The following is a 23,022-nucleotide window of genomic DNA, read 5'->3' on the forward strand; positions in this document are numbered from 1 at the left end:
ACAGTGGATGTGGTGATCTCGCCTATGTCAAGGTCGTACGGTATGTAATGCCAGGAGGGGTCGTACAGTGTCTAGATTTTGGCCACACGGTGGATAATGGAGACCGTACGATATGAGACAAGCTAACCTTACGATGTGGGGAAAGGAGTTCGTACGGTTGTGGGGAGGATGACTAGTCGGCCATACGAATGGGGTAAGTATTCAGCTGGCTGTACGATATCTTGATGCATAGAGAGGACCGTATGGTAGTGTGGGGGCCATACAGTAGGGGATGTGAGAGTTGTTTGCCAGGAAGCCGTACGGTGGAGCAACAATCAGGCCGTACAATGGAGCAAGGATGTTGGGTTGTACGGTATTAAGGGTGCAAGCCACATGGATGTGCTGGGGAGTTGTACGGAGGACATGTGTTGAAGGTGTAGGGAGTGGTGATGATGGAGATGCAGTACGAGGTCGCTTGTTAATGTTTCCAAAATGGAACTGATAACTCGAGTGAAATGTATAAAAGACACCCAAGCATATTGTATATAAATATGTTCCAAACAAAAAATGGTGTTCCGGATTTGCCAAATCCAAAGCAAAGAAGTACAATGGACGGAATAGGGTGAAGGTTGAATCCCACTAAAACCGGAAGAGCCAAATAGGGAAGGTCTTTCACTTCCGAAATGGCGAACAACACAGAATCTCAACGGGAATTCATAGTACAAAGAAATAATCCAAATTGCATAACTGAAAGCGGAAGAGCCAAATAGGGAAGGTCTTTCACTTCCGAAATGGCGAACAACACAGAATCTCAACAAGAATTCATAGTACAAAGAAATAATCCAAATTGCATACCACCTAATACCTACAAGTCGTGTTTAAATACCCATCAGTAAACCTTTCCGAGAGTGTACAAAGATAGCCGACAGCCACACCTAAGAAAACAATTAAATAGAATGGGTTTGAGATATACTAAATCAATCAGAACCACAAAATACACATATTATTAACTTGGGCCCCATCTTAATTAATTAAAGTAACTAATTAAAGGTCATTTCGTTATATTATTTAAATTCTAGGACCAGTTAATTAATCAATTTAATTTAATTATTACATTCAAATTTGGGGATATGACAAATCCTCACTGCCCAAAGATTGCTTGCCTTCAAGCAATCCATCATCAGACAAAATGCCAACAACTCCAAGGTCCCAAATCAAACTTGCAAGTGAGATGAGTGAAATGGCATCAATCCTCCGCAGCACCGAATTGCCGTCAAACTTTCACTGCGCAGCTCTGATATGGATATTGTCGTGTCCTGAGTCACCAGGATCCCAAACTTGAAATTCTTCTGTGTAATTCATCATGATTGCCACCGAGGAGTAGACTTCATAATCAACCAACTGTAAAGATTGCCTGCAAATAATCCTTGATCAAATCCGTATCAATAAGAGGCTGAACAACTACCTGTAGGGATTGCTTATTCAAAGAGTTGCTAGAACCCAAATTTCCATCAAGTTGATCATCGGGCGTTGGTGAATGATATTTGTGCAAGTACCTTCTTCCAAAATCATTCCCTTACATCTTGGTCTCAAGTACCAAGTAGATTTTGTCTTTGTGGTAAATGATTTTTCCAACCACCTTGTATCTATCATCTTGTACTTGACCATCCAATAGTTGGCACGCAAAAGTATTCTTGGAGTATTCGACTAACAAATGTGCCCTCCAATCGGCTGGAAACTGAGCCATAGTCGAAATCAAGTCAAAGCTCTTCATTCTTCCAACAGGTTGGCAGAATCACTAGCTCTAATACCACTGTGATGTTCTCGTTCCCGTCACGTCTATCTAACCACTCAAACTCATGAAAGAATTGATTGTACGGCTGATAGTCAGATGTTTGTATGGTAGGGTAAGTATCAAGCACAGAGATGATTGCTAGAAGTTTGAATGAGTTTCTCAACAAAGGTTGTACGGTGGGTGTGGTGATCTCGCCTATGTCAAGGCCGTACAGTATGCAATGCCAAGAGGGGTCGTATGGTGTCTAGATTTTGGCCACACAGTGGATAATGGAGACCGTACAATATGAGACAAGTAGACCATACGGTGTGGGGAAAGGAGGCCGTACGGTTTTGGGGAGGATGATTGGTTGGTCATACGGATGGGTTAAGTATTCACTTGGTCGTACGATGTCTTGATGCACAGAGATGGTCATACAATAGTGTGTGGGCCGTACAGTAGGGGATGTGGGAGTTGTCTGCCAAGAAGTCGTATGGTGGAGCAGCAATCAAGTCGTACAATGGAGCAGGGATGATGGGTCGTATGGTATCAAGGGCACATGTCATACAAATGTGTTGGGGAGTTGTACAGAGGAGAACAAAAGAGGCCATGTTGAAGGTGTAGGGAGTGGTGATGGTGGAGATGCAGTACGGGGTCACATGCTAATGTTTCCAAAATGGAATTGATTACTCGAGTGAAATGTATAAAAAGACACCAAAGCATATATGTATATAAATATATTCCAGACAAAAAATGGTGTTCTAGATTTGCCAGATCCGAAGCAAAGAAGTACAATGGATGGAATAGGGTGAGGGTTGAATCCCACCAAAATCAGAAGAGCCAAATCGGGAAGGTCTTTCACTTCCGAAATGACGAACAACAGAGAATCCCAACAAGAATTCGCAGTATAAAGAAATAATCCAAATCGCATACCAACTACTACCTACAAGCCATGCTTAAATACCTACCGGGTAAACCTTTCCGAAGGTGTACAAAGATAGCCAATGGCCACACTTAACTACGGAAACAATTAAATAGAATGAGTCCGAGATATACTAAATCAATCAGAATCACAAATACACATATTATTAACTTGGGCCCCATCTTAATTAATTAAAGTAACTAATTAAAGGTCCTTTTGTTATATTATTTAAATTCTTGGACCAGTTAATTAATCAATTTAATTAAATTATTATATTCAAATTTGGGGATATGACATCATATCCATCGTGGAGCTCAGCTATGCATATTACCATGTGAGTTCACGCCAACTTTATCGTTCTCAATGTGGTATTGGAGAACACCATCAGTCCCAACTTGTAGTTGACCATCGAATGGAATTGAAGAACCTACAATAGTAATTTTGTTAGACTTAAGAGAAATTGTGGTAGGCAAACCACAATTATCCATTATTTGTCCGACAGTGCTGACGGTGTTATTGCAAGAAGGAAGGATGGTGTTGGTAGACAACATGCCATAATCGGAAGCACAGGCCTAAGAGGAGGAAACTACCCGTGAGTAAGGCTCCCATGTAGAGTCCACCTCACCCACGTCGGGAGCTATGGAAGGGTTGACAAAAAGGGATGAATTGTTCCTTTGGTTGTCTGCTCGTGACTTTCGTGTTGGTTAATCCTATGGCCAACGTTCCCAATCCCTATCGTTGATGCCAAAGAGGAGTGTAGTGACTACAAATTGAGTCCCATTGAGATTTCATGCAAGCGGTCTAAGGATGTATCATTTTGAAAAGATTTCAAATATTGCAGTGATGCATAGGATGGAGGGAGTATGACTTATGCAAATTTCCATGCACATTTTCCATCGTTCATCCTTGTTGTATGTTTAGCACAAGCTGTGTGTGACTGCCAGAGTTAAAAACTTGTCCACACAATGCTTTTAGCTACCTAGAGCCATAGAATATGGTTTTATCACCATTGGAATTCATTCCACCTCTATGTCATTCAGATTTGTATTTTCCACAGGCAAGGCATGTCTCTATTCAACATTATTGGTGAGATGTACTACATTGTTGTTCCACATGTTTCCAACAGCTGAAGAAATAGGGGCAAAAACTGATACTGAAGTAGGAGAAAAAACATTTGGAGAAGGAGCAACCTGCAAATTTCTACCACTATTATTATCAAATATAGATAAAGTAACATATTCATAGATTTTTCTTCAATATTAAATGTTGCTCAATATTGTCTACATCTTTGCTCCTTATGATTTTGTTTGCAACCAGATCCCGAATTCGAAAAACCATATTGGTCTTCTCGATAACCCACAAAGATACCTCTTTGAGATTTAGGATCAAGCTTTGTCCTCTTCTCTTTTGGGACATGAACATATGCTTTACACCCAAATATCTGGATGCGGGAATATGAAATTCTCTTACCCAACCATTCTTCTTCCAGAATGCCAAAATCCAACCAAGATGAAGGACTTTGGTTGATCAAATAGACCACAGTGATACATGCTTCAGTCGAGAATTATTTGCCCAAACCAACATTGGAGAGATTACACTGAGCTCTCTCAAGAATTATTCAATTCACCCACTTGGCTGCTCCATTTTCTTGATGAGTGAAAGGAACAATTTCAATTCTGCAGAAACCATTATCTGCCCAAAAAGAATCAAATTCTAAAGAGCAAAACTCACCACCATTATCAATTTGCAAACATTTGATCTTATGACCATTCTTATTTTCAACTAGAACTTTGAAAACCTTCAATTTACTGAATACATCAGACTTTTTATGGAGCACATATAACCACACTTTTCTTGTGCAATCATCAAAAAATATAACAAAATATTTGCTCCTCCAATGGAGGCTACCTCAGTGGGACCAAAAAAATCTGAGTAGGCCAATGTTAATGGAGTGCTCTTCTTTTCATGCCCGGACTTCAAGAAGCTGACCCTCTTCTATTTGCCATAAAGATGATGTTCACAAAACTGCAAACCAACAGATTTTAACCCCAATAGTTGTTCCCTCTTGTGCATAACAGCAAGACCTTCTAGCTCATGTGACTGAGACTTTGATGCCATAACTCAGAGTTGTTGTCCACAACTGTCATGGTTGCTCCCACTTCACCAACATTTTCTACAATATACAAACTACCAACGTTCTCCTTTGTAACTACCATGTAACCTTTGGTTAATTTCCATGTGTCAGTTAAAGTGGTAAGAAAGTCTTATGTGTAGAGCTGATTTACCGAAACCAGATTTCTCTTTAACTTTGGAGCCAAATGCACATCTTTCAACAGCGATTTACCACCTCCTTTTAATGAGAACAATATACCACTTTTACCAATAATTTCACATGCTTTTTTGTCTCCTAAATATACCTCACCAAACTTACCTTCTTGATAGTTTGTGAAGTATTCCATGCATGGGGAAACATGGAATAAAGCACCAGAATCCAAGTCCCAAGAGGCTGAACTAGTCTCACTTGTTCATACTATCAAGAAACCATCATCTTTGTTATAGGCTATGTTTGCTTTGTTGTCCCGCACTCTTTCTTGCACTCTTTTGTAATTTCTATAATCTTTCTTGACATGGCCCACTTTGCCACAAAAACCAGCAATCACCATTTTTTCCTCCTGATCTCAATCTCCTCACTTATTTGAATCTCATGTGATGATTATTTCTATCTCTATTGTGGCCCCTTCTTCGATTCTTTGTGCTTACCATCATTAAAGCTTCATCAGATGAGAATTCTTGGTTCTTCTCCTCATGTCCCCACTAAGAAGAGTAGATACCACATCATAAACCATTTTTTTCTTACTGAAAACTAAAGTGCTTACAGCTGTCACCACACCATCCCAACTATTTGGTAAAGAACATAGCAAGAGACCAGCCTTGTTCTCATCAACTTGAGGCATATCAACCTTGTTCATTGATGTGATTAAATATAGTGGTTCCTTCCTTCATGTTGAGCTTATAAAATTTCTTCATGATGAAAACTTTATTTGTTGTTGATGTCATTTCATACATGGCTTTAAGCTTGTCCTAAATGACTTTTCTTAAAAGTTTCATATGCAACATTGAAAACAACATTTTCTAACAGTGAGAGAAAGGTTGTTGCCATCACCTTACTGTTAAGTGTATCCCAATCTTCATCTTTCATTGAAAAGGGTTTCTATGTTTTTCCCGTAAGTGCAAGATCTTGCTTTATCAGCAATGACTGCATATGTACTCTCCTTAAACCAAAATTTTGTCCAGAGTATTTTTGCATCTTCAATTCTTCCACGACTTCAGAATTTTGACTGCCAAAATCATGCCCAACAACTCTACCTTGCTCTGATACCAACTATGAAAATAATCTGAAAGTGCAAACCATAAAGTACTGAACAATATTAATAAAATCAACTAAATATGTAAGCACAAAGTGACACAAGGATTTTATAGTGGTTCACCAATTTGGCTACTCCACTTTCTGCAAGGGAATCTCTTATTATTTCTTGTCTTTGTTTTTACATGGCTTCAGCTTGTCAATTACAATGCATAAGGCACCTCCAATTAGCTTTAGCTTGTCAATTACAATGCATAAGGCACCTCTGATTACACATATCTATAAAGTCTCTCATAGAATTGAAGAGATACTTAATTGGAGGGAAATAATAGATTGTAATAATAAAATAAGCAGTTGTTGGGCATCACACACCCAACAGTTTCTGGACTAACTTCTCAGCATACCTCCCAAATTGAAGCTAGATTTTTCCACTTATGTAATTTATGCACCTGCTCCTATATCCAAAGTACCCTATGGAATGAATGCATTAGATTTAAAAGAGCTAAAGACTCGAAGCAATGAATTACTGAAAAAAGGATTGACTGGCTCAAATGTCTCCCTAGGTGAACCCACCTTGTTTATCAAGAAGATGCTAATATATTTGATCAAATGAACGAGGCAACTAACTTGTGAAATAGAAATGTAAGGTCTTAATATCGCCATTAAGGGTTCAAGGTGCAATCTTTGGAAGGTCCATCAAATAATGATGTTTCCAAATGCAATAGTATGAACAAAGAAAATATCCGACAAATAAAGCCAAGATTGCCCTTAAAGAACCATGTCTTACTAGAAAAATATAACCTATCTCAATCTGTGAGTTTTATAATGTAGACTGCCTCATGCAAGAAATTACAAGTGGCTGCCCAGCACACAAAGAAGGCCAAGAGAATAACGAAGGAGGATAAAAAGCTCTTCGATTGATGCACCAAAAGAAAATTAATCCAATGCCTGCAAGGACATGATCTATCTTGAATTTGATTACCTACAATTTTTCTAAAGTCTATTTGATGGAGCTTCATGATAATTGACTAAATAATGTTGATAGTAGTTAGAGCTGCTCAAATGCCATAATGGACACGTCCCCAAGTGATGTTCTCCATGTCCCTAGCATCATTCTAGTGGCATAGGAACTTACAATGGATGTCCTCTTCTTCTCTGGAATAAATAGCCTGTTTCATTTGGTGCATATAGATTTTAATAGATAAAGAAATGCATTGCTAAAAACCCCTACCAAGATAAAGGGGAAGGATTGAAGCTATAAGTTTAACACACTACATTTAATGTTTATAATATTAACTACTTTTAGTCTGTTTACATTATTTGTAATGTCCTCAATTTTTGGCCCTTCATGGGTGACAGGCAGATGAGCAGAGGTTGGCCTATAATGTGGCTCCCATAGGCCAACTGAGTGTGGAGGGAACCAATACAAGGGCTTAGAGAGCTATGCAGGGGCTTTTCAAGCAGTTTAAGGCAGTTAATGATAGTTTCCTGAAACTTAGGAGGGATCCCTAATTTTAGGGATTGACTGAGAGTGGTCCAGGAAGCATTTGGGGATCTCTAAGATCATTTTGGTGACTTTAAGTGTCTTTCCTATTTTATAGGAGGAACTCCCAATTTAGTGGCAATGGCTCTAGAGGTACACACTGAAGAGGAGTCTCTTCTTGGGGTTGACATGATCATTTATCTTCATTTGATGAGCATCCCTAGATTTCAAGGGAAAACTACCAGTCAGCAGAAGAGGCTCAGGCATCACCCACAAGCAGGTAGCTATTATTAGTTTCCAATTTCAAGCTGATCTGGACATCTAATGAATAAACTAGGAAATATTTTACTATTTCCTAAGTGGTGATTAAATAAATTAATAATAAAGTGATTAAATAATCACTTATTATTATTTATGTTATAACAAGACTTTATACTATTATGTTATAAAGTTACTTATCCTAAAAATAATGATGTATAGGCCCAATGTTGTTTGAAACGGAGGCCATTTTAATACTGTGTAGTTGACCCTCTTCAAAAAGGTTTATTTTATGAAAAACTAAAATAAACTTTATTAAAATTTTGGTATGCAACCCTACAAACGAATTAGGGTTTTGAGAAGAGCATAAAGCAGCCTTCAAGGCCAATCCATTCATTATTAGTGCATCTAGTTTATTGTCTATCAAAGAGATTGATGGCAGAGAATTGAAATTGGAGGTTTGCAGCAGATTATTCTTCAAGAACGAAACCTCTTGAAAAATAAGGGTTCAACATTCCTCCAACATAATTATAGATTAGGAATTGATTGTTTAATCAGCTGGAAGGGCACTTAAGACTTGAGAATTTTTGTGAAAGAAGTGGTAGAGGTTGCAGATCGAGTCTGATAAATATTGCATTGTATTATGTCTTCCTTCCTAGAAGGCTTTTCACCTACAGACAGGGTTGACGTCACATTTTAAGAGGAAAATATCCCTGTTTCAGACCTGATTGTGGGCAGAACTAGAGGGGGAACAGAACAGAGATTTTCCATAATACATTTCAAAGCAATTTTGTTCATATTACAGCCAGCTGCACAACCCAGCTAACTGTACATCTATTCCAGCAGGTGACATCAGCTAGGGTTTGTAATTTGCACCAGAATATTGAACAGTCATGCCCAGATTTGCAAGTTTCAGATTTTAGATATAATTTGGATGTCCATATTGGATTATCCGTAATAAGTCTATTCAGCTTTTTTGCCTGGTAGAGTTCTATACAATTCTTGTTGGAATGTTTAATTTCCCCCTCAAATGAAATGTAAAATCATAATAGAGGATTCTAGAAATTCCTAGATGGACAAATAGGGTTAGGTAAAGTTCTGGAAGCCATAGATAATTCTAGAAAAGTCTATTTGTGTTTTGTAGGCTAATCTAGATGTTTCAAGAAATGATCTAAGACCTCTATAAATAGAGGCATCATGTAATGTAATTGACATGGACAAAATGGTTATTGAAATATATTACTACCGCAGCAGATTGAGTATTTTTCAGTTTTAGTTTGTTTTGTCCATCCACCTTTCACAAGGTGTATCGGAGTTGTCCTGGGTTTCTACAATTGGTATAAGAGATAATTTAAGATCTTGATCCACCTTCTACAAGTGCTATTAGAGCCAGTGTAAGAAAATCCTGTCACCATTTGTGACAGACAAATCAGAGCTAGGGCAAGAAAATCTTGTCACCATTTGTGACAGATGAATTAGAGTCAAGTTAATTGGGAGCATCCTGTCATTATTTTTTGACAGAAGCAGCTAATCATTGGATAGCTAAAGAAGGAAGGAATTTGTTTGTCACCATTTGTGACAACAAAGAAAATTTTGTTTTGCAGAGCAAGGTTATTTGGAGAACCCTATCACCATTTGTGACAGATGAAGCTATCAGGGGTAGCTGAAAGAAGACATGAATTTGATCAAGGTTATCAGTGAATCCTATCACTGGCATTTGTGACAGATGAGGCAAGATATTTTTGGAAATTAAAGGCCGCAGCCTTGGAAGACACTATTCATCAAGAAATTAACGGATATGAAGCATTTTGGCATCAAGCAAAAAAGAGGATTTGGATTTGTATGCAAGAGCATTTGAGGTTGAAATTAGGGGGGAGTATTGGAATGTTTAATTTCCCCCTCAAATGAAATGTAAAATCATAATAGAGGATTGTAGAAATTCCTGGATGGACAAATAGAGTTAGGTAAAGTTCTAGAAGCCATAGATAATTCTAGAAAAGTCTATTTGTGTTTTGTCAGCTAATCTAGATGTTTCAAAAAACGATCTAAGACCTCTATAAATAGAGACATCATGTAATGTAATTGACATGGACAAAATGATTATTGAAATATATTACTACCACAGCAGATTGAATATTTTTCAGTTTTAGTTTGTTTTGTCCATCCACCTTTCATAAGGTGTATCAAAGTTGTCCTGGGTTTCTACAATTGGTATCAGAGATAATTTAAGATCTTGGTCCACCTTCTACAATTCTTTGGCATTAATCAAGCATACGAAATTGCCCAATTGGTGTTGATTTGTTTACTGTTATTAGTTTTAGAATTTCAGATTTATCTCAGACATGCCTGGTACGGTTTAACAATTGGTCATTGACGAAGAATTTGGTTTTCTACCTATTTTCAGCATAGATTGACTAAGTGTAGTTACTGTAATTTCCTTTATTTAAGTTTAGATTTTGTATCGCAGCATTGTAACTCCACCTTCCTCGCAGCATTTCTATCATTAGCCATGAGGATAGTAATGTTACCATTCCTACTGCTGATGGAGTACGGCAACTATGATATAGGTTAGATTTGATGATGCCTCTTTTTTGGGGACTGAATATGCACCATATGATGTTGCTGATACAAAGGGATATGAGTTGACTAGATCAGAGCTTCCCATAGAGATAGTTGATCACTCTCATGATGGTGATTGTGATTTGATTATGAAATTATAATTTCTGGGTTTGATTGTGTAAAGTTTTTTAATCATCAACGTTTCAGATCATACTACATGATCCATCATCAGGATGCCAGAGAACCAAAATAACAAAAAATGATCATGTAGTATAATCCGAAACGTTGATGATAAAAAAACTTTACATAATCAAATCCAGAAATTATAATTTCATTACATGGATTGTGGAAATCTAATAGATCTATGCGATTTGATTGATATCTCTTTTAGTGGGCCAGTCACTCTAGAAGTAATTTCGTTGAGCAGTGTTGGTGTACAAACCTCATGTTTGAGTTTGTCGTATATATCTATTAATATGGCTGCGATATCTTTGTTGATTAGTGACTTCGTATGGCTTGACTCCTCATGGACTAGTGGCTACAAGCTGTAATCATATTGCACTTCCTGACTTGGCATTGATTACACCTGTGATCCAATATGAGACCGTTGAGGACTGTGTCCTTTGGCCATTCTTCAATTGGCCTTGGTTTGATGTTCAATGTGCGATCATCCTTGTTGTTGAAAGAGTTATGGTAGCATGACGAGATGGCCATGGGTGTTGGATTCTGAGCATGTGGGATATTACTCATGCATAGTTATGATGTCCTTCATAGACAAATGGTTACTTGTCAGTAATGGTGATGATATGGTACTCTTCTTCTACATCATATTCAGTAGGGCATATATTTGTGTGGGACCCAGGTATTGGTTCTCTTGGTACATCACTTTACAAGGATTCACGTATGTTGCTTCCTGCTTTGGGATGTTTGGGCATTTCTGTCAGGATGGAACATCTAGTTGTATGTTTGGGAAATGTTGAGAGAGTTACATGCAATGGTTGAGCATGTTATTTTATCAGTCATACTGGATTGCATCAAGGTCCAATATTGTTGTTATGGACCTCACTGAGAGGCACGGGCAATATGGGTTTATATGTCTATTCAGAGGGGTACAATATCCAAGGTACCTCACTGAGAGGCACGGGCAATATGGGTTTATATGTCTATTCAAAGGGGTACAATATCCAAGGTGGGTTTGGGATCCTAGTATTGACACATACAATCCATTTGTTCAATGGGTTCATGGTGGGATGCTACACTTTGGAAGTATTGATGTTTATATCAGAGTGGCGCAACAGATGGGTGACACAACATACCTCAGATTGGTATGCAATCTGGGCATTGTGATGTAGTATGCAGGTGCTTGTTGCTAGAAGACAAGCAATCTTTGGGAAGGGAAAACTATAATGTCCACAATTTTCGGCCCTTCCTTGGTGACAAGTAGATGAGCAAAGGTTGACCTATCATGTGGTTCCCGTAGGCCAAAAGAGTGTGGAGGGAACCAACACAAGGGCTTAGAGACTTATGCAGGAGCTTGTCAGGCAATTTTGGGTAGATGATGATAAACTCCTAAAATTTAGGAAGGATCCCTATTTTTTAGAGATTTATTGAGAGTGGTCTAGGAGACATCCAAGGATCTCTGGGATCATTTTGGTGACTTTGAGTGTCTTTCCTTTTTTTAAGGAGAAACTCCCAGTTCAATGGCAGTATCTCCAAAGGTACATATAGAGGAGGAGGTTCATAGGGTCTTTGTTTGGGGTTGACAAGAATATTCTTCATCTAATGAGCATCCCAAAATTTTAGGGGAGAAATACCAATCGGTATAAGAGGTAAGGCATCGCCTATCAAAGATGTACTAATGGCAGAGTACACTCCGAGTTGCAAAAACTAGCCGAGCTTTCTGGCCTGGCGAGTTTTTAAGATTTTTACTAGCACCAATAACTAGAAAAAAAATTAGCGAAATCTCACCGAGTACTTGTCAAGTTTTTGCCAATAAACTTGGCGAGTTTTAGTTTTTCCTAAGAGGGGAAAGATAGTTTTCCAAACACTTGCAAACTGATTTTTATCAATTTGAAGAGGATGACATCTATGATTTAGAGAGACGCAATATTGAGGAGGGGATGTACTTGGTTTCACAATGGATGATGTTGAGTTGAATGAGTAGTCACTGCTAGTGCTAAGAGAAGCTAGACAAAGAGCTACATCTAGGATGGAGGACGAGCCATAGACCGAGTCAGACATATCGAGCGAGATGGCACAATTATGCCCAATGCAGACTTCTAGGTCTAGACTCTTCTACCTCTCCCTTAGTTTTTACTAGAGGTGGGAAGAGGAAGATGTAATTGTAAATATGTATTTACTTTTAGTTTTACATAAATTATTTACTATTTTGCTTCCATCCATCAGTATTCCTCGCGAGAATGTGATTTTGTACCCACTTTGTATTCAATGTATCTAGATTAAGCTTGTTTCTTTAGTGTTCAGATGAATTTTGCAAAAAAAATGCATTTCTAATTAAAACTAAGCAATTGTTTAAGTTCTCGAGTTTTCGCTGAAAACAAGCCATGTTTTTCCCAAAATAAAATTTCAGACCTTGGCAAGGTTTTGTCTTAGGCAAATCTTCCAACTATGTCACCCATACCTAGGTAGCTATTATCAATTCCAGTTTTGAGCATATTTGGGCATTTTATGAATAAACTAGCACTTGCACCAAAAGTGGTGCAATGGTTACGCTGATAGTTATATATAGTAAAGATATGTTATAGAAAAAATAAGAGACGTGATATTTCAAATGCAAAGCTCCCCACAATATAGAACAATTTGACTAAAATAGCTACTTATCAACTTTATAAAATTTATTATTTTATTAAATATCTCAAATGACACAGACCAATCGTCTAAAATCAACAGGCACAAAATGTCTAAATCTGGGGAAAGGTCAATGAATTTGGTTTTATGCATGTCAAATGCATTTGCTTGAAAGTCTCTTGAGCCTTTACAACAAGTTCTTCTGAAAATTTCTTCTGGAGCCTTAAAAGTGAGATGGTTGTAAAGTTGTTAGGTCTAGACTGCTCTACTACTCTAGGCGTAACAACTTTACAAGGAAATACTTTATTATTTGATTAAATAAATTAATAATTAAGTGATTAAATAATCACTTATTATTATTATTAATGTTGTTATAATAAGACTATAATATTATATTATAAAGTCACTTTTTCTAAATTGATGATGTGCCACCATGTAATAGGTTGTTTTAAAAGGGGGACATTTCAATAATGTGTAAGGTCTTCTTTATTAAAATTTTGGTATGCAATCCTACAAACGAATTAGGATTTTGAGAAGAGCATAAAAATATCTTGGAGGGTGATCCATTCCTTATTCTTAATTCTAGTTTATTGTTTATCAAAAAGATTGATGGCAGAGCTCTGAAATTGGAGGTTTGTAGCAGATTATTCTTCAAGAATGAAACTTCTTGGAGAATAAGGGTTCAACGTTCCTCCAACATAATTAAAGATTGAGAATTGATTGTTTAATCAGCTGGAAGGGCACTTTGTGATCATAATTTATGAAGACAAGACAAATTTGGTGGAAAGAGGTGATAGAGGTTGCAGAAGAAGCCTGATAAATATTGCATTGTATTATATCTTCCTTCCTAGCAGACCTTTCACCTAACAGCAGGGCTGACTTCACAATTTGCGAGGAAAATAGCACTGTTTCACACTGATTACGGGCAGACAAGGCAAAACAGAACAGAGTTTTTTCTAGCATACATTACAAAGCTATTATGTTCATCTTACAGCCAACTGCACAACCCCAGCTAGCCGTACATCTACTCCAACGGGTGACGTCAGCTAGGGTTTGTAAATTGCACCAGTATATTGAACAGTCATGCCCAGATTTGCAAGTTTCAGGTTTTAGATATAATTTGGATGCCCATATTGGATTATCAATAATAAGTCTACTCGGCTTTTCTGCCTGGTACGAGTTCAATACAATTCTTTGGCATTAATCAAGCATATGAAATCGCCCAATTGGTGTTGATTTGTTTACTATTATTAGTTTCAATTTCAGATTTATCTCAGACATGCCTGGTACGGTTTCACATTGGTCATTGATTTGGAATAAATGAAGAATTTAGTTTGCTATCCATTTTCAGCCTAGATTAACTAAGTGCAGTTGCTGTTATTTCATTTATTTAAGTTTAAAATTTGTACCGCACTATTATTTGAAAAACCTCGAGAAATCTCCAAAAGAATCAGAAAATAAATTACCCTTATACGCTGTCAAGGACTTCTGGTTAAACAAGCAGCAGCGATTACATCAAAAATCTAGTTGTGATATTTCATCATCTCAATAATTGTACCAAAATCCAGCATTCTTTTTTGTTTTTTGCCGTTCACGAAACAGCACCCCTGCATCCCACATACCCGCGTTCCCTCATCCCAGAAACTCAATCAAACAATATTTGGCGCTGTTTACGCGTCACATAAACTACCTTTGGGTGCTGCTAACAAAACTAGCGTCTAAATGCATGCTTATGTGGATATAAATGTGTTTTTGTGTATCTTTTTGAGCGAAAAGTTTTAAAAGAAGATTGATTCACAATAAAAATGAGAAAAGAACTGCATAGTAATATCATCAAACGAATCCACATCAACATACTTGTTTTAAAGCAAATGTTGCGTTCCCTTCAAAAATGCATCTTTCCACATTTTTCTGCTTTTTCAGTCCCCTTGTTTTCAATTTATTGATTATACCTACTGTGCTTTCAGTATTGCAAAAAGATACTTTGCACCAGTACAGTCGTGCTACTCGGGAAATTACAGTTTCAAATACTACGATTTATAGTGCCAATGTGCAGAGATGAAACAATTTATAATTTTCTGGTGACTGGAGTTGGGTTAATTCGTCTAGCAATGTGTAGGTAGAAATGTATGAAATAGAGTCACCGTAAGCCATCCACTATATATCAGAAACTGTAGGTAACTCTTAGAATTTTACGAGATTGTAGGTACTCTTAGAACTTTACGAGATTTCCGGAATATTAAAAACATTAAGGGAACATCTGAAAAGAGCTACCGAATTCTTTTATAAATGACCAAGCACCGAACCCTGTAAAATCTTGCTGCCCCTAAGTTTGAACCGGCAAACATTTACATTGCAATGGCCTCTTTAACATGCTAAAACAGAATTCAACTGAATGCCCATTAAAACAATTACATTTTGCCGAATACCCATAAAACATATTAAACTTTGCTTTCCAGTCCAATTTAGCAAGCAAATACTCGTGCAAACATCATTTGCTTCGATTACCAATAAAAAGGTGGAAGACGGGCGACACGTGCTTCTCCCTTTCCCCTTCTCTCGCCGCTGCGGAAAAGGAGGAAGACAAGGACTGGACATGGTCAGACAAGGCTTAGGTAAGGTCACAGCCATTCCTATTGTTGCTTTAGCTGTTGCAGCTGCAGTTGCAATTGAAAAAGCCATTAATTCACCTTCACTTCCTTCCCTGGGCTGGTGCAAACTGGCCATTTATTCTCCCCATTTTGGTAATTATAGTTTTCGAACTTTTAATCTAATTTCTTATTTCCTAATGCAATATTAGTGCCCAACTGGATGATATTTAGTTTGGAGGTTGTAGTTGATTGGATTCTAACTTGCTTTATGCCACATAAAACAGGGATTTTGATTTTCTCATTTATATATTCTTTATTTCAGATATTTTTTATATAAGTTAGATGGGAGTTAATATGGATTTTAGAATTCAAATGTAAACTATCTCTAATTATTAGTGCCTGTCGTAGGTAGGATACTACTATAGCATTCAGTGAAATGCTACTTCTCAATTAATATGTCCAATCAGAATCTTGTATTTTTCAAAAACTTTCAATTTTATATAGTTCTCATATATTTTGATGTTTTACTAATTTCAACAAATCATATTTATTTCTAATCTTATTGGTTGTAGCCTTGCTACGGTCATGAGTTGGTTTTAGTTTTCTACTTTAATTTTTTTTTTTATAACCAATCTTTATTGCTACTATTAATATGATAAGACAAGTCAATAAAATGAAATAAATTTATGTGACAACATGTCTTCTTCATATTCTGACATATCTTATCTCTTCCCTCAATTTTAGACTTTTTCACAATGTACCTTTTTTTCTCGAAAAAGTCACACCTCCCTCTAGAAAAATCTAACCTGTGTAGAGAAATCTAAACCTTGCAAATTATACTGTGTGCTCAGAGTCTGTGGAAAATCCTTGATGTGTTTCAGCCTTTGTTTTGCTTCTCAGTCAACGCAAAGCTCTGACTATTGAGCTCTCAAACCCTCTTCCTCTTCCTGCGGGTTTTGATCCTCTGACCTTCCAGAAGCATTTTCATTCAGCATTTCAACCCAAACCCACCGTCATTTCAGTCTTGATATAATGTCGATTGCCCGTTTTGTTTTTTGGTTGCAGGAGTGATATCTGGTGCCGCCCTTTACATTCGGGATGATTTTGAAGCTGTAGCAAAGAGCACAGTCTTGTAGGTAGTAAAATGCATACAAATTTCATGGTTTTATCTAGATTCCTCCCACCCTTTTATATTACTATTACCACCTGCTATGTATTTCAAAAGAGGTATGTACAGTTTCCTTTGACTTGTTCCAAGAGACTATAGTGAGTGTGACAATTGCAGCGGCTATTGTTGGATCGGCAATAGGAGGGTTTGTGAGTGATCTTTATGGGCGAAAGATTGCAATTATTGCGGCAGATATTGTGTTCGTGGCAGGAGTAGTTGTAATGGTCGTAGCACCCAATCCATGGGTTTTGATGGTTGGGCAAGTACTTGTAGGCCTAGCAGTTGGAATAGCCTCTGTTAGTGTTCCTTTGTATATTTCAGAGTCCTCTCTCGCCAAGATCAGAAGGGCTTTGGTTAGCACCAATGGCCTCATGATCACAGAAGGCCAGTTTCTCTCCTATCTCATCAATTTAGCTTTCACAAGGGTATATAAAGTTTAAACCAATATTTCCTTTCATGTTAGTGCTTTTGGATTAAGTTTATGGAGGATGATACCTAAATCTATACAAAAGATCACAGAACTTATCAAATATCATATTTCTGGATTCAATTGTGTGATTATTTTTGTGATCCATCACATCAGCAATATAAGAGAGAGAGAACATCAGAATGTATGATTCAAAGCGTCAATGCTAAAACAATCACACAATCGAATCTAAGAGCATAATATTTGATAATTTTAACATAGGTTGTGGAAATCTTCTTGTTCGCTCAATCATTTTCATGGGTTGTGGAAACATCATGTCTGTTATATTCTACATTTGTATTATTTTATCGCAGGTTCCAGGAACATGGCGGTGGATGCTTGGGGTTGTAAGAATACCCGTTGTTGTTCAGTTGGGCTTGGTTTTCGTTTTGCCTGAATCCCCCCGCTGGCTATACAAAAAGGTTTGTTCTAATTTCTCCATTTTCATGTCATATTTGGTATAAACATGCAATTTGCAATTTAATTTACAATCTACTTAGGATTTGTTAACATACAATCACAGCACTTGTGTGCACCTCTTGATGTTGCTCCACTGCAATCAGTTTCTTTGGAGCAACAACAAGAGATGCAAACCTTGAACGAGTTTCCAGAAGTAAACCAAATTGTACTAGTTCCTCAACATGTCATAGAGAGATGCTCTAAGGATGGATACAACTAGCGCAAGTATGGTCAAAAGCATTTTTATTTTGATTTGCTCGAACAATAGCAAATTTGGACGTGGGGGCAACACTGCAGAACACTATTGACTTTTGTGGTTTCTTTCTTTAATTAGGGTGTGAAACTCATCCGAAATTAGTCTAGGGATTTTGAGTCAGTAGTTTAGGTCATGTCAAGGTACATTAGCAAGTTACAATCACTCCATATGCCTTTTGGTTCAGCGTGTTTCACATTTTAATGTAACTGAAAACTGAGCTAAATCTCTTGTGACGCTATTGGATACAATAGTTATGTGGTTTCTATATCATAAATTAATGATTTGGCATGCTTATATGGCAGTCTATAACAATATTAAGAAATTGTTGAAAAGACAAATCTTTAGACATGTGATTCATGCTTTGCAATGTCTTGCTAATTGCAAAAGGCTAATGTTGTGTTGGTCATTTTTGAAAATGACCATGACGATGATGAAAGATTTGCTCATGTTCAGCCTCCCATTCCAGATTTAAATATTGTCACTGGGAAAAATGTTGGTGGGGATGCGGTTCCAAATAATGCAAGTATTACCCATTCCCTTGTTCATGATGATGAGCCTACTGAGAATGTGCAGGAGGAAAGACATGGGGTAGTAGTTGCAAATCCACTGGCAACGAAAGAATAGTTGGTTTTGTTGCCAAATTTTGCAATGGACTGGTACTTGTCGTAACATATCAGTACGGGTTTAGTTTGTTTCATGCTAAATTAATCAGTGTTTGGGAATAGAGCTTATTATATTTGAAACTTTGAATGATGGCTGCTAGTTCACAAGCCATTTTGTTTTCCAACATTTTAGCACATAAGACAGTCTTAGGTATATGATATTTCTAGTATTTCACTTTAGCAGATCAGTAAATTTTGGTCAAAACTGGAGTGTAATGAAGAATCATAGTTGCAGAGAGCCAGCACTCTATCGAACATCTACTTACTATAATATTAATATATATCTAGGCTTTTAACCTCTTGCTGAAAAACAAAAAGAATGAGAAAATCTGCCAACTATTGCTGACTAGCTACTCGTGCCTCTATCTAGAAAGAGGTTTTCTTTCTGAGATGCTTATGGTCCCTGATATGTTTAATTTAAAATTTAGAAGTGATTAGAAATTCATAAAGGGTGGTGTTGAAGATGGAAACAAGATGGATAATGTCTTTTCTTTTTACTTAATTGATTGTTTTCTTTAATGAAATAGCCTCAGTTTGACGAGAGCCGACAATTCTTTTAAGAGTACTTATCCTAGTTCTAATTAGTGATTTTGATTGCAACATACATTAGTTAAAGGTTATTATGTAGTTCTTGTCGTTATTGTTCTTTACTGGTATATCTCAATAAAGTTTATTTATTTAATTAGAGTATTATTTATAAATATTATAAATTTTGTTTGAATGGCTATCTTTTATTAAAATGACAAACAATTTCAAAATTGTTTTAAAATGATTTCATTTTATTTGATTTGTTATGAATAGAATTATTTTCAATATTTTATAACAATTCTATTTATATTCTACTAGGTAACTAAAATATAATGTAATCTATTTACAATAATTTAAGAATTGAAAGTACAATGCTCATTTTATTTGGATTGTTCATACATTATAATTGATTTTAAGTTAAAATGTTATTTATAATTTTATATTAAAATATTAATTTTTTCATGAATCATAGATTTTTAATTTAGAGAAGATACACTATTGAACATTCTCTATAGCTAGATTGCATACATTTTAAATACTTTGACCATAACCTTTAACCAACATACAATATCGGCAGGAACTAGACGCTATATGTCCTTGTTAATTAGGATTTGTGCTATAGGAGGTGCAAAGGAATAGTCGATAGGTAATTTTGTACATATTTTAACTTAACTACTTATACCCACTGCATAAAATTGAATAGATTGTCCAAGCAATTCCTATTGTGTGCATCATTTGCCCCAATCAAAGAGTTTTGTTGGCTCATGTAGTCATGGCGTGAAAAATAAAGTTTCCTAATAGACAGATTACTCTACCGCACATTCTTGTCATGGAAAATGAACCCAATAACTCAAGAAACATGAAAAAGAAAGGTGTCTCAACCTTCTCAACTGATGAAAACTCTAGGAAAAACCACCATGTACTATTTTGCTTCTCAAATTTATAGGGAGCATCAAGTTCATTATCATTTATTGTGACATTGAAGGATACCTCTAAGACAAAGTCTTCTTGTCTCCCCTACCATTTGTCATGGTTGTATTGAGGCAATAGTGATTTTCTTTTTAAAGCTTCAACACTCTTTACTTCGTTCATAGGAAATCTGATGATTGGAAGTGATAAACTATCGAGTGTAAAATATAAATTTAGAGCATAGCCCCAAGCATTATTTCATGTTTTGTAGTTGCCCACTTGATGGTTTAATATTTTGAGAGTTGTCAAGTGAACCCTTCACATATGTTGTTATCTAATCTTGGACATAGAAACCCCCTTTATCCGAAAGGAGGTATGAAAAATATTTTGATGACCAACTACCAGAATCTCTTCATATTATTACAAACCTATAGATGTAATAAGAAGAGAAAATCAAACTAGCACTACTTAAAGGCTCTCATTTGCAAGAAAATAATTCTTATCGAAGTTGGCTCAAATAAACCAAGTGTCTATCACAATCTATTTTTTATATCAATTATAGAGATTTTGATGAAACATTCTACGTGCGAAGCCATTAAATCATGATCAAATAAAATTTAAAGCAAGGAAAGTAAAGGTTAGTACACCCAAAAAAACCAGCCATCCATGTAATAATTACTTACTAAAAAGGATTCAAAATAATTGCAAGGCTGTTTAGAGGAGTAATTTGAACCTAAAAGTATACCACACAGTAAACCAAAAAAGCATTACATTCTAAAACACAAGTAGATATTACCAGGTGACAAGTTGTCTCTGGCAAAATATCTTAGGTCTATTCAAAAAGCCTTGAAACACAAACTCACCAATCCTGAATATTAGTGTTTGAGCAATTGTTCCATTTCATTTGTAATCAGTATATTGAATGGACAACTAATACTTAACACTATACAAAATAGACAACTACCAAAATACTAACATTTAAAAATCCAATTTGAACTTTATTCATACAAATATGTCAAATACCTTTTAGTATGTGAGTAATTTGTGGTTATTTCAACACATGACAAGATTTATGTAAAAAAAAATTAGAAAATTTTAAAATAATAGGCAAAAGTTCAACACATGACAAGATATATGTAAAAAAAAAGAAAAAAAAAAAGAAAATAATAAAAAATGGATAATTTGTTATTTTATTTATTATTTTAGAGATTTAGAGTCTTATATTATTTATTCTAATTTTCTATTTTATTTAATAAAATAGATAATTTATGTTGATTATTTTAATTATAAAAATATATCTTTCAATTTAGTTTTATTGGCAAAATTAAAATTAGAAATATATTTTTCAATTAATATAAATTTGTTTTATTTCATTAAAAAAATATTTTATTTAGTACTCTAGAGTTTGAAATATATTATTATTTATTTTTATTTTGATATTTTTATTTATAAAATAGATACTTTATTTTGATAATTTTATTTATTGTCAAATATACAAAAAAAAATGTATATTAAAGAAAAAAATGTTAAGAAAATATTTATGTAATTTTTAATATTAAAAAAATCTTATAATTAAGTTTATTTAATTTAATTAAATAGATGATTATTATTTTTTAATGAAAAAATAAAATAGTAGGAAATTATTTATTTAATTGTTTATATACAAAATAATCTTAAATTTAGTATATAAAGTTTTTCAAATATTAATATAATTTGTTTTTTTTTAATGTGAAGATATTACAATTGCATTTAGCTTTTTCCTATTTTTATTCAAAGCGTATTATTTTAATTAGAATGAGATTTTATTTTTTGCAACTATTATATTTTATAATTTTAATAATTTATATGATTATATCTTTTTTAACCCAAAAACATAAGTTTTAACTTTTATACAATTAATTTTATTAATTTTACTATTATTTTATACAATATTATTGTTTATTTTAATTTTCAAAATGATTAATAAAAAGATAAAGTTAAAAACAAAACATACATTTTCTATTAATAAAATTTTATGGAATTTTTTAATTAATTAAATACATGATTTTTTTTATGATAATAAAAATATTGAAAAATAATTTATTTAATTTTGACAAAAACTAAATCTTAATTTTAGAATACGAAGTTTGTTTAAATTAATTAAATAGATGATAGTTACTTTTTTATAAGAATAAAAATTTAGAGAAAGTATTTATTTAATTCTTAATATAAAAAAGTAATCTTAAATTTACTATTTAAAGTTTTGAAGATATTATTAGTTCCAACAAAACTATGACATTCAATGCAATTTTTCTTTTTAATTTGTTTGTCCAATTAGAACACTTTATTATTCAATTACTTTTTGAGCTATAAAGTTTTCATATTTATTGTATTTAATATAATTCAACACAATATATTTATCGACAATTTGAGTGGTTGTTTTGTGCTATAGTACGAGTGTAACATTTTCCTTTATTTTTTTCCAATCAAAACACTTTATTATTCAATTACTTTTTGCAACTATAAATTTTTCATCTATATTATATTTGAAATAATTCATAAAAATATATTTACCTTTATTTGTTTGTCTAATCAAAACCATTTATTATTCAATTGTTTTTCCAACTATAAAATTTTCATCTATATTATATTTGAAATAATTCATAAAATAATATTTATTGACAAATTGACTTGTTGTTTTGTAGGGCTTTTAATTATTTAGACACAAAATACAACATATTATTTTAGAGACTTTATACTTTTTTAATTTTTTAATTTTTTGGTTGGTAATCACTTTTGACTAGAGCTTTGAACCAGTGAGGCCATAGTGGGGGACCCCATCCCCGTGATTATGATT

General features: G+C 34.8%; 1 protein-coding gene across 1 annotated transcript in view; it reads right to left on the reverse strand.

Annotated features, from left to right (window-relative positions):
- LOC149562118 (uncharacterized) overlaps positions 1-15,914 on the reverse strand; it is a 171,431-nt gene extending 155,517 nt beyond the window's left edge. The window contains exon 1 of the mRNA XM_089825660.1: positions 15,656-15,914. Coding sequence (XP_089681786.1) covers positions 15,656-15,874 — 219 coding nt within the window. The 5' untranslated portion in view covers positions 15,875-15,914. The remainder of the gene's footprint in view (positions 1-15,655) is intronic.
- Between the last annotated feature and the right edge of the window lie 7,108 nt (positions 15,915-23,022).

Source organism: Cupressus sempervirens, chromosome 4 (assembly GCF_028749045.1).
Source record: "Cupressus sempervirens isolate cs-2001-9-10 chromosome 4, ASM2874904v1, whole genome shotgun sequence".
Taxonomy (NCBI): Eukaryota; Viridiplantae; Streptophyta; class Pinopsida; order Cupressales; family Cupressaceae; genus Cupressus; species Cupressus sempervirens.